We start from the raw sequence: 13,874 nt of genomic DNA on the forward strand, positions 1-13,874 counted from the left end.
TCCTAGAGGTAGGTGCTATTATTATGGCAACAATTATCTCCATTTTACAGATGGGTAAACTGAGGCAGACCAAGCTCCATAGCGCTTAGGAGTCAAAGGCCACACAGGTCTTATTGATTCTATGTCCAGGGCTTTATCTAACATGTCTCCATCAGCCTTTGAAGACCTTTAGTAAAGGGTAACCCATGGTCTCTCAATGCAGTCTACTCTACTTTCAGCTAACTCAAATTAAGATTTTTTTCCCCATCTTATATCCAATCTGTATGTTCTGCTTTGCACATAGGTGCCATTCTCCACACCCAGTCCTATTTTCTGGAGCTGAGCAGAATTAGCTTAATCCCTTATAGCACCTGACGTTAAAAGGCTTAAATCAAGTAAGTAGGGCTCTGGTATTCTGTGAACTTACCTGAGATACCTTTCAGATCTCCTATAGTGATGAGATTGGAGCAGACGTGCTGATGTCTGTAGATGGACTCCGATAAAAGAAAATGCACATTGTGTAATGGCATTGTTGAGATAAGAGGCAGCATACCATCCTGGTGTGGGATCTGTACTGAGATATGAATTCTGGGGAAAAGACATCATGAATTAGACTGAAACCCAAATTTATCTTAGTTATAATTAATTATAATTTTATAACCACCTTTTTTCCTTTCCCATAAGAATGACAAGAATGATTCCCCAGTATACTTTTTAAAGCCGGGCTTTATGTTTAAAGACAATGTTTACATGTATGGAATTCAATTTTTTAAAAAGGTATTCCTAATCCTCTTGAATTATACTACCATGAAATGACAAGAATTTTTACTTCATTGGATCAAATTACTTAAAATTTTTCTTTTCTCTCAGAATTTTCCTCTCTACACAATCAAAATATGAATTCTGTTCATCACAGAATCACAGATGAAGAGCTAGGAGAGACCTCAAAGGCCACTTAGTCCAATCTTCTCATTTTACAGAAAATGGAGATCCAAGAAGGTTAGGTTACTTGGCCAAGATTTATCAGGTAACAAAGCACTGGAGGGAACATTTGAACCCTGGACATCTGACTGCAGAACTAGCACTCCTTCTACTGTACTAGGCTGCTTTATAATGAAAATCAGCCCATCTGTCAGTCTGTCTATCCATCTATCTTTCTTTCCCCCTTCCTGCCCATCTCCATGAATTTTAGAATACCACCAAACTCCTGTACTGTGAAATTCAGTTTTCCACTAAAAATCTCACCTGTCACCACCTTTGCCTTTTAATCTTCTCCCTTTCTGAAATGATCTCTTCTACTGTTTCATGCCCTCTTCTTCAAGACTTAATTCATATTTGTCTAAATAATCCATATCAACACTGCCTTTTATCAGGAAGTTGAGATGCCATGAGGCTAACAAGAGTATTCTGGAGGCTAGGGGATGCATGTGCCTGGAGTTCAAAGGAGATATTCGGGAGTAGCAGGAAGAGCTGCCATTTCCCAGCTTGGAGGTGAAGGAACCAAACTGGGAGGGAAAAGACAAAGATAACTGAGAAGTGGAATAGCCTGTACATATGCCAGGACAAGTTTGGATTTGGAACCTCCCTCCCCCCTCAACCAGGTGCAGGGCTGAGACATGGTTGTCTTTCCTAAGGTGATAAAGGAAAAAGGAAAAGGATAAAGGAAAAAGGAAAAGTTCAAAAATATTTATAGCAGTTCTCTTTAAGGAGACAAAGATTTGGAAATTGAAGGGATGCCCATCAGTTGGGGAATGGCTGGATAAGTTGTGGCATAAAATTGGGATGGAATACAGCGGTGTCATTAGAAATGACAAGCAGGTTAATTCTTTAAAAACATGAAAAGACCTTTATGAAATCATGAAGAGTGAAACAAAAAGAACCAAGAGAAGATTGTAAAAGCTATAGAAATATTATTTAAAGAATGCCCACCTCCATAGAAAGAATGATAAATAGAAATCAGTGGAGGCAGTGAGGTGGGTCAGTGGATTGAGAGCCAAGCCTAGAAATGAAAAATCCTTGGCTCAAATCTGGTTTCAGATACTTTCTAGCTGTGTGACCCTGGGCAAATCACTTAACCCCATTGCCTAGCTATCATTGTTCTTCTGCCTTGGAACCAATACAATAGAAATAAGAAATAGCTATAATGATAGAAATAAAAAAAATAATAGAAACAATCAAGACTTAGTTTTATATGCATGTATCTTTTTGTCAAATGATATCTTCTCTAATGTGGAGGAGGGAGATATATGGGAATTTTAATGTAACAAACATAAAAATATTTTTTAAAAAATATGTGAGTGATGAGGAAAAGGTTGTAAAAGCAGGTTTGATCTGGGCTTTAGTATTTCTTGTAGTTTTTGTTGGAAAGAGTCTATCTGAGGGGTTTAGGGAGAATCTGGCACTATAGCATCTTTTTGAGCATTTTTCTAAAGCATTTGTTCAGCACAATTAATTTGATTCTAATCTCTTGCTGTTTCTTGTATATTTATAAATGTTATTTTTAAACAATTGCTACTATTTATTTTGCCATTTGGCTTAATTATAAGCTATTGAAAACAAGGGAATATTCCTTTGATAGTCTCTATAATACAAAACCCAGCACAAAACTGCTTAATAGTGTGCAGTACAGTATTTACTGTTCTGTATTACAACATTCTGACCAAAATAAGACTTAAACCCTATCATTTTAGATCTCAAAGGAACCTTTGGATCTTGAGGCCCTTTGTTCTAACTCCTCATTTTATGATTCATGGAACAACAGACTCAGAGACATGAAGGGACAGAGCATAAGTTAGAATACAATTTTGGGCCTTTCTCTGGCATTGAGCTACCTCAGGTAAAAAAAAAATGCATGCTGAACTTATCCAGAATCAAAAGGAAATTGTCATTGTTCTGCACTAAATTCTTGGTCACTAGTTTTCCATGACCAAACACAAAATCTGAGTATGTTTCTTGAGAGCACTAACTCTAAGCAAAACCTGTCTTTATCAAATAATACCCATGTTTCTGTAGGAGTTGCTGGGATTGTTTTCCTTAGCCTTTCCTTTCTCACTTGAGTAAATGGGGGAATAAATGGTATCTGGCTGTTTGGATTTTCAGTAAGACCTTTTGAGGGGAGATGGCACCAAAAGTTTGGGCTAAGTTTACATACTTGTTCTTGTCTGAGGAACTGGTGGACCAGAAGACCTTGATTATATAGCTAAACAGAACAGCAAGGAGTTGGGGAGAAGAAAAATTCTCATCCCCTTTCTTCTGTTTAACCACCAGGAAGGAGCAGTGCTAAGATAGGGGCCTCACAAGGAGGGGAAGCCTCTCTTAAAAGAGGAGGTAATGAAATTCATTTTGGGATTTCCTTTCTTTCCTCCTATCTCAGCCATCAGGTCCAACTGGTTATCAGACCAGGAGAAGGCAAATTTAAGAAAAAAAGAAAGGGTGGCATAGTGGGTAGAATGCCAGATCTGGAGTTAGGATGGCCTGGGTTCAAATCTGGATTCAGACACTTCTTACCTGTGTGACCCTTAGAGAGCCATTTAATCTAAGCCTAGTCTTTGCCCTTCTGTCTTAAGAGATATTACTAAAACAGAAAATAATGGTTTAAGAAAAAAAAAGTAAAGACAGAAATGCTAGTGTTGTCCTCTCCCATGATTGCCTCCTCTCTCCTCTTTCTGGGTCCCTTTCCTTTCTTTCTTTTTTTGTAGTCTATCACTTGCCCATCCCACCCATTAGCATGAATACCTCACAATGGATACACACCATTTTTTAAAAGTAGGACAGAACAAGCTTTGTCTTCAGGTAGGTCTGACACATCTACAATGCCCTAGGATATCACTGCTAATGCTCTGCTACCAAAGTAATTTATTTTTCTTCTGGCAGGAGTTTGGATTAGGTTTGAAGTCTCCTCAGTACCCAGACTAGTTCCAGTACTGAGAAACATCACCGTATAAAGGAAAGTATTCAAATCAGAAGGGCTGGGTAGATCTGGGTCCTGTTCCTTCATCAACCCAAGCATATCAACTCAGGAAAAGCATTAATTCTCTCTAAGCCTCAGTTTATAATCTATACAATGGTAATGATACGAATGTTGATAATAAGTAGTAGTCATCTTCATTGTCATCATACTCTATATCTTACAGGGCTAGCATGAAGAAAGAGCTTTGTAAACCTTGAAGTGCTATGTAAAAATGTGGGTTATTGTTGTTCATAAGAGTACTTTACAGGGATACACTAACTTCTCTGGGTTTAGTTCAAGCATAGATATAAACATATTATAATTGATTTTTTGGGTTTTTTAAAAGATATTTTATTTTGCCAATTATAATTACAATTGTAATAACAGTTTTCCACTTAAGTTTTCTGTCTCCCTCCTTCCTTCATTTCCCTCTTCTCAGAGCTGATAAGCAATTTGATCTGGGCTATTCATATATTATCATGCAAAATCTATTTACATAGTGTTCATTTTTGTAAGATGAGTACGATGAGTTTTTGTAAGATGTAAGTTTTTTTTTTGTAAGATGAGTTCATTTTGTAAGATATAAGTCTTATACAACTAAAACACCAAATAAAACCCCCCAAATAAATTAAAAGTCATATGCTTTGATCTGCATTCGCATTCACACTCCAACAGTTTTTTCTCTGGAGAGGGATAAGCATTCTTTGTCCTAAGTCCTTCAGAATTGTCCTGAATCACTGAACACACTGTAATTGTTAATGGATATTTACCATATTTAAGAAATACTTTAAGTGGTTCAGTCATTTCAGTCATGCCTGACTCTTCAAGACTCCATTAGGGGTTTTCTTGGTAATGATAATGAAGCAGTTTGTTATCTCCTTCTCTAGCTTATTTGACAAGTGAAGAACTGAGGTAGAGTTAGGGGACTTGCCCATGGTCACACAGCTAGTTAAATATCTGAGGCTGATTTGAACTCATGAAGATATCTTCCCAACTCCAGACCCAGTACTCTATCCACTTCAATGCTTTAAGTACCTCTGAGTATATATGCAAATATACAAGTCAGTCAAATAGATCTTATTTTCTGTTCCTTCTCTATTCTTTTTTCTATTCCTTCTGTCCCATCTCCATGCTTTTGCTAGGGCTGTACTCCCTTTTGAGATGCCCTCTTCCTTCTCCCTTAGTCTCTTAGAATCTTTAATTTCTTTCAAAGTTCAGCTCAAACACTATCTTCTACACAAAGATTTTCTTGACCCCCTTAGCAATTATTAGCACCTCCCCAAGAAAAAGATGTTCCATTTATTTTGTATATATTGACCAAGATATTCCATTTCCATACTCAGGGAATTTCCTCATACCTGGAATACCCTCCCTTCTCATCTCTGCCCCCTGACTTCCCTGGCTTCCTTCACGTCTTACCACTTAAAGGAAGCTTTCCCCAACCCTTCTTAATCCTGGTGTCTTTCCCCTACTGGTAATCCCCAATTTATCTTATATATAGCTTATCTATCCTAGACATAGCAAAAACATTTTTTGCTACAAAGAGATTATCTTTTCTATAGATTATCTAATACACAGACTGTCTTTTACTTTTCTTCTTATTCCTAGCAAAGTGCCCAGCACTTAATCTTAACTGACTTGCAAGAAGCCTCTTATGGAATGTAAGCTCTTTGTGGGAAAGTTCATGTTTCATTTTTTGTCTTTGCATTCCTAGCATCTAGTCCAGTGTCTACCACATGTACATGCTTTAAAAATGCTCGTTGATTAAATAGGAATGAATCGAATTTGAATAAATACAAATAAACACATACATTGAATAAATATATATATACAGACACACATACACGTACATTGCTTGGTGGGAATAGTAAAAACCCAGAAAAGGGTAGCACCATGCCCAGCAGTACCCAGTCATGGAAAGAGAAGAAGTGACCTGTGGCTGACCTGTTAGGATGTTCCTTGTGTTTGACATCAAGGTATTTCAAGGTAGCAATGAAGGACTGAGCCTGGAAACCTCTGGCGGTCCCAGCCACAACAGGCGTGTGACAGATAGCACTGTCTGTCCCTATGATAACAATATTACTTCGCAGGGGGGTCCCCAAATGCCCTGCTTTGTCCACAGCCTTTGCCACACATCGCACATGAAACCGCCGGCTGAAGTAGATGCTATCCAGGACCTGCAAGGGAACAAGAGGACAGCTAAACCAGGCTGAATGTACAACCAGTTCTGGACCCTACTGTTGCTTAACCTTGATTAACTTCACAGACCTCTAGAATGGATCAAGGTTGGTGTTTTCAGGCACTGTGTTTGGCATAAGGATTTCCCATGTCTTTGGCCTGGTTACAGGACACGGTGGCCAAAGCCCACTGATGTCACAGACATGACAATCATCAGCCTTGCAGGAGGCCAAACAATCTTTATACTTGGAATTAAGAATGTGGCTACTGGTCTCTCTTCCTTTTCATTAGGTCAGTGTAAGAGATGTATCTGAATCTGCAAGCAGGCACAGTCTAAGAGAGGGGTTCTTTGAGTGTGTGTCCCCTGAACCCCTTTGACAGTCTGGGGAGGGATCAGAAAAGGTTTTATATAGTGTTACTGTTGCATCATTTTTCAGTGGTTTCTGACTCTTCATGAGACCATTTGGGGTTTTCTTGGCAAAGATACTGGAATGGTCTGCCACTTCCTTTTCAGAATATTATGCTTTTAAATGCATAAAATAAAATAAATAGGATTACCAAGGGCAACTGCTTAAATTGAAATAAAGGCAACAAAACATTTCTAAAAGCAAATTCATGGAACTCCAGGCTAAGAACCCCAGCTCTAGAAAGAAAAAAAAAACAACAACTCATGTTTTTGTGACCTCTAGATACATGTTAAAGTCTTTGTTTAAATTCATTAGAGGCTATTGATTTTTTCATTTAAAGAGGATCAAGTATTATCTTGCCTCGAGATGGCAGACTGAATCACAAATTGCATTTGTTGCCCTATCATAATGAACCAAATTTGGTTAAGAGCTGCCTAATTCCTCTGAAAGCTATTTTAGAACATAGAGATAAATGTGAAATACCATGTATATATATATTTCCATACAAGCAGAAAGAGATAGATCATGGGCCCAAAAGAGAAATGATCAAAATTCAGCCAAGCCAACACACCAGGAAAAAATGGTCTCCTAGCTGGAAGACAAAGCTCTGGATAGGCTTTAATATAGCATTTATGTAATATCTTGTTTCTCACAACAACCCTGGGAGGTAGGTGCTATTATTGTACTCATTTTATAGATGAGGAAACTAAGGCAAACAGAAGTTGGAAGTGACTTTCCCAGGGTCACACAGCTAGTAAGTATCTGAGGATAGATTTAAACTCAGATCTTCCTGACTCTAGGCCTGGTGTTTTAAACACTGCTTTACCTAGACGTACCTTTTATTTGTGATGGAGGAGGCTAGACCCAAATTCAACATAGTTTCAAAGCTATTTCTGGTTCTATTCCCTCTAAGTGTTTTTTTTTTTTAAGAAAAAGGGGTCTTTGTTTCATTAACATAAGAGAAATCATCCCTGTTGTTATTCAGTCATGCCTGACTCTCTGCAACCCCATTTGGAATTTTCGTGGCAAAAATAATGGAGGGTTTGGCCATTTCCTTCTCTGGTTCATTTTACAAATGAAGAAATTGAGGCCAACAAGGTTAAGTGACTAGTTAAGTGTTTGAGATCAGATTTGAACTCAGAACTTTCTGACTCCAGATCTGGCACTCTACCCACTGTGCTATCTAGCTTTCTCTACTGCTTATCCCTGCTGCTATATGCTTCAATTGTTTGCCAGACCCTGGCATCCCCACCATGATATATTAATATAACATATATATATAACATATCATATATGTGATATAATATATTAAAATATATTCCTTTTTACTGTATCCTTTTATTGTATCTTTCCTTTTCATTTCCACTATTTTCTAAAATGGGAGAGGTCCACAGTAGACACTGAGTATATATATATATATTGATTGAGTTAAGAAAAGTAAGTAAAAAACTCTATCCACATATTTTCTTTTAATCCCTCATACCACACGTGTCAAAAAATTTAATCTAGGTGCATTCTAAAGGTAAAATGGAAGCGGGTCTACACATATTCATCTCACCTCAGCCATCATCACACATACCATGTGGTTGACACTGGTGAAGGGTGTGTTGTCAGTGATGGTCTCAAAGGGAGACCTTGCCCCATTGCCATCCGTGGGTGTAGCTACTTCCCAGCTAAACCGGACAGAGGTCTGATTGATGCCCGCCTCGATGCAACGTTCCTTCATAATGGAGTACTTGGGGAAGTGAGGGTCACAAGGAGTGACACAGACCAGTGGGTACCCCGGGGAGGGAGACTTTTTGACACCTTCCTTGGTTACTTCCTCCACATGGTCATAGTCAGCAAGCATGACCACCTGCAGAACAATGAGAGCAGCAAAGCTTCAGGTGAGCTCAAGCATCAGAACTGAGAACTGGACATTCCCTCCCACCCATATCAGAAAAGGGACGTTGTTTGTGGTATCAGTATAACTTTGGAATGTAATTATCTCTGAAAAGAATACAGAATGTCATGTAGTGAGATGTATCCAGATTGGAGTTTTTTCACATTTGTGATGCAATTATTAAAGTATCCATCATCATGTAGGGGACAGAGAACTAGAAAGATCTTGATTCAAGTCCCATCTCTGATATATACTGGCTGTGGGACTAGGCAAATCACTTCATCCTGGCTCTCCAGGAAGCCCTCTAAGACTGTAAATAATGAGAAGGTGGTAATCTATTTCAGTGGAAGAACTTTCCTTACTAGGAAGTTGCCTAGATGGAGGAAATCACAAATCTAGTCCACGAAAAATTCATTCAATTATTAGCTCCATCAGAAATGAGCTATAAGAAATAACTATATTCTTTTACATGTAAGCACATACAAAGTAAATACAAGGAAATTGCCAGCTGGAAAAAAGGAATCAGAAAAGGTTTTATACAATGTTGTGTCTTTTTTCAGTGGTTTCTGACCCTTCATGACCCCATTTGTGGTTTTCGTGGCAAAGATACTGTTATGATTTGCTATTTCCTTGTTCAGCTCATTTGACAGATGAGGAAATTGAGGCAAACAGTTAGGTGGCTTGCCCAGGTCACCCAGCTAGTAAGTGTCTGAGGTCAGATTTGAACTCGGGAAGAGGAATCTGCCAGCCTTCAGACCCAGAATTCTATCCATCTTGCCTCCTAGTTGCCCTTTTATACAGTAGAAAGCACTTAAGATGAACTAGAGGGAAACTAGGGGTTCTTAAGAAAAGAAGAGAAGAGAAGAGAAGGGAAGAGAAGGGAGTGCCATTCTAGACATAGGGAGACAGCCTGAACTGGGAACTGGAGTCTGAATGTTATATTTTAGGGTCTGCAAGGAAGCAGAAACAAACATTTGTTAAGCACCTACCATGTACACAGCTTTATTCCTTTGTGATAAAAAAAAGACAAAATTTGCCTTATAGGTCAGTCATCTCTCTCTGTGTAAGTATACATCCCTTTCTCTACATATATATGTATATACCTCTCTCACTCTGTATGTATTTATATATATATATATATATACACACACACACATCTCTCTTTGTCTGTCTCTCTCCACCTCTCCCTCTATTAAAAAAAATTTACACCAATTCTCCAAATAACTACAATGACAACATTCCATTAGCTCATATTATTCTGATAAAGAACTTTAGAGTGCAAGAAAAGTTATTTCTTATGATTTATTTTATTTCTGATGGAGCTAATAATGTTAATGTTTTTCTGGACCAAATTCTGATTTCATCCATCTCAGGAACTCCCTAGTCCTTCCATGGACATACCAGCTTCTCTGCTACTTAGAGAGTTGCTTAGGTAGCTGAGAGGTGAAGATAAAATGTAAGTTTTCTGAGAGTAGGATCTGTTTCTTTTTTTCCTTTGTATTCCCAGCACCTATCCTGGAACAGAGTATAGACTTAACAATTGATTATTGATTAATTTGTTGAATTTAAGTTAACTTGGGAAGTAGGATTTATTCCTACACTTTTTTAGTAAATTCCAATGTTACCATAACAGCCCTTCCTTCATTCCAGTTCCATACCTTTCATTCATCATGTTCAGTCCTAAATTAGAAATATAGTGACTTACTTTACAAACAGAAAGTTCTGTGAGTGTCTGTAAATTTTTGGATCTGTGCTGTATCTTCTGATCTTACCCTCCATTTTCACATGTCACCATGATTCTTCCACTCTTTGCCATTACTGAAATTAAATATCAATAAGGCTCCCTTGGCCTCTTCTGCAGTCAATTGGATGACTTTCACTTTACAAGTTCTGCCTTCCTCACCCATCATGCCTGGGGGCTGGGATTTCTTTTACTCTATCATTTACTCTATCATCATCTATCAAGTCACTTACAATGGGTGGAGCTGGCAATATGAGACTCCCTGCAGCCTCCTGGTCCAGAATTGTCACTGTTGCAGTAGTCACATCTCCAAGGACTGCTTCCACTGGATCATCAGGGCCGAGGACTAGGGAGAAGGATTCATGCCATTCTCGGTCTTCATTGGACAGGATCTCAACTTTAAAAAGGATGTGATCCACACCTATACCACGAAGGCAAAGAGAAGGATGGAAAGACCCGAGATGGCTCTAGGTAGAGCTGTTTTCTATACACTTGTCTTCTGTTAATTATCTTATTGCCACTTAAAATAAAGAGAGTGAATTTGATAGATAAAACTCCTCTATGGTAGAAGCTCAGAAACATTCACCTGCTGATGTTTTATTCAGCACCATATGAGGATTAATGAGGCTTTTCTGATGATAGTTGGATGTAATAAAAATTTATGACTTGATATTCCATCCTGGCTACCTGTCTTCAGTTAATTCTTTTTCTTTTTTTGAATGCATATCCTCACATCCATCCCCTAAAGAGCATCATTTATTCTCCCCAAAAAAGGAAAATTGGGAAAAGTTGTTGGGGTGTCACAGCAGTGCTAAATGAACGCTTAGGCTGGTGTATTTCTATTCTCAGGGCAATCTCCCTTTTCTGATGGGAATGATTATTTGAAGCTTCCCTGAATTACTGATGCCCATTTCCAATGCTATACAAATTTTGACACCAAATCTGAATTGCTCCAAGCTCTTTATTAAATAAACCTAATGAGTAATTTTAAACCACACAGTTAATTTAGCCAGTTATAACCATCAGTTGAGTGATCAATATTCCTAGCTTGACTCCACTCATTCTCCTTCCCTCAGCTGCATTATTCATTATAGCCTTCTGTGATAAATACTGGGTAGAAAAACCTATAATGTGATAGCTTTTAATGTTACAGCTTATATTTCTTTGCAAATCCCAGAGGGCAAAAAATGAATGGAAAATGCGAATGTTCAGTAAAATTATATGTGCACATGACCAAAATTTTATCTATCTGTTCATCCATCCATCTATCCATCTGGTTCTAATGCAGTAGAACTAAAAACCTTCTCTTCCCCTTCCTCATTATTTTTTGCTTATTTGTTATTAAAAATGTTTCTGCATATGCAAATGCTTCTTACACATTATTTCTCCCTCTCTTTCCTCTCCTTAATCCCTATTTCCAATGCTAAACACACACTTCTCCAATGAATAAATTGCACATCCTGGGGTTCCCTTTTCATTACCAGGACTGAACTTCAGGACACGACTCTTTGGGTAATAATCAACACCCGACTGGGCAGAACCATCTCGAGTACTGCAGCGGACCCTGGAGGTCCTACTCTGGTCTCCTCTCCGGATCACTTTGATGTTCAGAATTGCAAGAGCATCTGGCCCAGCAGGCTCCCGGACCTGGTATGCAGCCTCTTCAAATTCAATAGTTGGGGCTAAGGAAACAAGGTTGGGAAAAAGAATAAAATCACAGAATTTCAGAGCTGGAAGATCATTGAGTTCATATCACCCCAAACACGATTTTCCCATCTCCATCTCTGCCAACATGTCAGTCTTTTCTTGAAGACCTTTAGTAAGATAGGACCCTTTACCTCCCGTGGAAGCCCACTCTACTTTGAGAAAGTTCTAATATGAAGTTTTCCCCAACATGTGAGACCGCATGAACTAATCCCATCTATTCTATGACACCAAAGAGAAACAGTCTCTTTTCCACATGAGAGCCCTTCAAATATTTCATAACAACTATCATATATAGGGTTATCCCTATGCTTTCTTTTGCCCCGTCTAGGTGTTTCTAGTTATTTCAATCATTCCTCAGGTGGTATGAATTTAAGGCCCTCAACATCCTGGTTATCCTCTTTCATATGCTTTTCTAGCTTTTTTTTAAGCCTCCAGCTTTTCAATGAATTTTCTGGAATATGGAGTATTCCTAAGATTGAAAACAATACTATAGGTGCAGTCTGAATGGGACAAAGCATAGGAGGATTGCTACTTCCCTAGTGTTGGCCATTTAATTAGCTTTTTTTTGATTGGCATATAATACATTGATTCACAATCTATTAAACCTCCCAAATCTCTTTCTGATGAAATATTCTGTAGCCATGATCCCCTCATCTTGCCCTTGTGAAGCTGATTTTTTGAACTCCAATGTGAGACAAATTCATCCCTATTAAATTTCCTCTTATTAGATTCAGCCAACACTCTTGCCTGCCAAGACCTTTTTTGGATACCGATACTGTCATTCAGTGCATTAGCAATTCTTTCCAGGTTTATGCCATTCTACAAATATGATGAGCATACATTATGCGCTACTGATAAAAATGTTAAACAGAATAGGGTCAAATGCAAATTACTAGGGCAGAGGTTTGCAAAATTTCTCAGTTCATAGTGCTCTTAATTTCTCAATATTTTTTTACCAAGTGCCCCTTGGTCAAAAGAAATGCCTAATCATTCAAATCATTGTTTCCTTCAAAAATTTCCAATACATCATGGTGCCTCTGTGAATTTGCAGTAGCTTTAGCACACAATTTAAGAACTGTGCCTGTAGAGCATTCTAATAGAGACTTGGAAAGAATGCGCGATTTTGAGTTTTGAGATCCATAGTTCAAATTATGACTCTGGCACTTACTCTTTGTGATGTCAGACAAATCATTTAATTTCCCAGTTTCCTCATCTATAAAATGAGGGTGCTGGACAATTGAAAGAGTTTGCAAGCGGGTCTGTCTAACTTAGGTTTCTGCCTACTCCAATGCTTCCTGCATTTAGCCACTAAAGTGAATTCCTAAAGTGCAGGTTCAACCATGTCACATATACCCTACCTCATTCAGTGGGTTTCTATCACCTCCGGGATCATACAAATCCTCTTTTTCAAGTTTTGAGACCTTTATCATCTAGGTTCCTCCTCTCATTCTAGTCTTCTTACTCTCTCTGCCAAGTACTATTTTGACTCAATGACACCAGTTTCTTGGTTATTCACTCAACAAACAAGACACGCCCTCTCTCAGCTCTGGGTTTTTTTCTCTGACTGTCCCCCATACCCAGAATGCTCATGCTCATGCTCTCTCTCTCTCTCTCTCTCTCTCTCTCTCTCTCTCTCTCTCTCTCTCTCTCTCTCTCTCTCTCTCTCTCTGTCTCTCTCTCTCAAAGATGAGCCCTACTGTTTTTGCTGGCTTCCTTTAAGTCCCAATTAAAATCCCATCTACTCTAGGAAGACTTTCCCAACCCCTCTTAATTCTACTGCCTTTCTTTTGTTAATTATTTCCTATTTCTCTTGTATATGGGTTGTATGGCTTGTTTGCTTGTTGTCTCCTCCTTAGACTGAGGATTAGATTGCATAGATTGCTTTCCCTGAGAGGAAGTCCTTTGCCTCTTCAACTTGTTTTCATCTATCTAACTGAATTATCAACTAGCCCACTTTCCATTCCTGATGACAAGAATAGCATGAAAGATTCAAAATTTTTGCTGAAATCTATAGCATTGCCCTCAAATTAC

At 38.4% G+C, this 13,874-nt stretch overlaps 1 protein-coding gene across 4 annotated transcripts in view; it reads right to left on the minus strand.

The window, feature by feature from the left end:
- FRAS1 (Fraser extracellular matrix complex subunit 1) overlaps positions 1-13,874 on the minus strand; it is a 637,413-nt gene that overhangs the window by 48,741 nt on the left and 574,798 nt on the right. For all 4 annotated transcript variants that reach the window (XM_056803248.1, XM_016423079.2, XM_007495970.3 and 1 more), the window contains 5 exons: positions 11,618-11,818; positions 10,370-10,557; positions 8,093-8,368; positions 5,873-6,105; positions 407-567 (listed from right to left, as the gene is read on the minus strand). In XM_056803248.1, the coding sequence (XP_056659226.1) occupies positions 407-567; positions 5,873-6,105; positions 8,093-8,368; positions 10,370-10,557; positions 11,618-11,818 (1,059 nt within the window). The remainder of the gene's footprint in view (positions 1-406; positions 568-5,872; positions 6,106-8,092; positions 8,369-10,369; positions 10,558-11,617; positions 11,819-13,874) is intronic.

The sequence above is a fragment of the Monodelphis domestica genome, chromosome 6 (genome assembly GCF_027887165.1).
Source record: "Monodelphis domestica isolate mMonDom1 chromosome 6, mMonDom1.pri, whole genome shotgun sequence".
NCBI lineage: Eukaryota > Metazoa > Chordata > Mammalia > Didelphimorphia > Didelphidae > Monodelphis > Monodelphis domestica.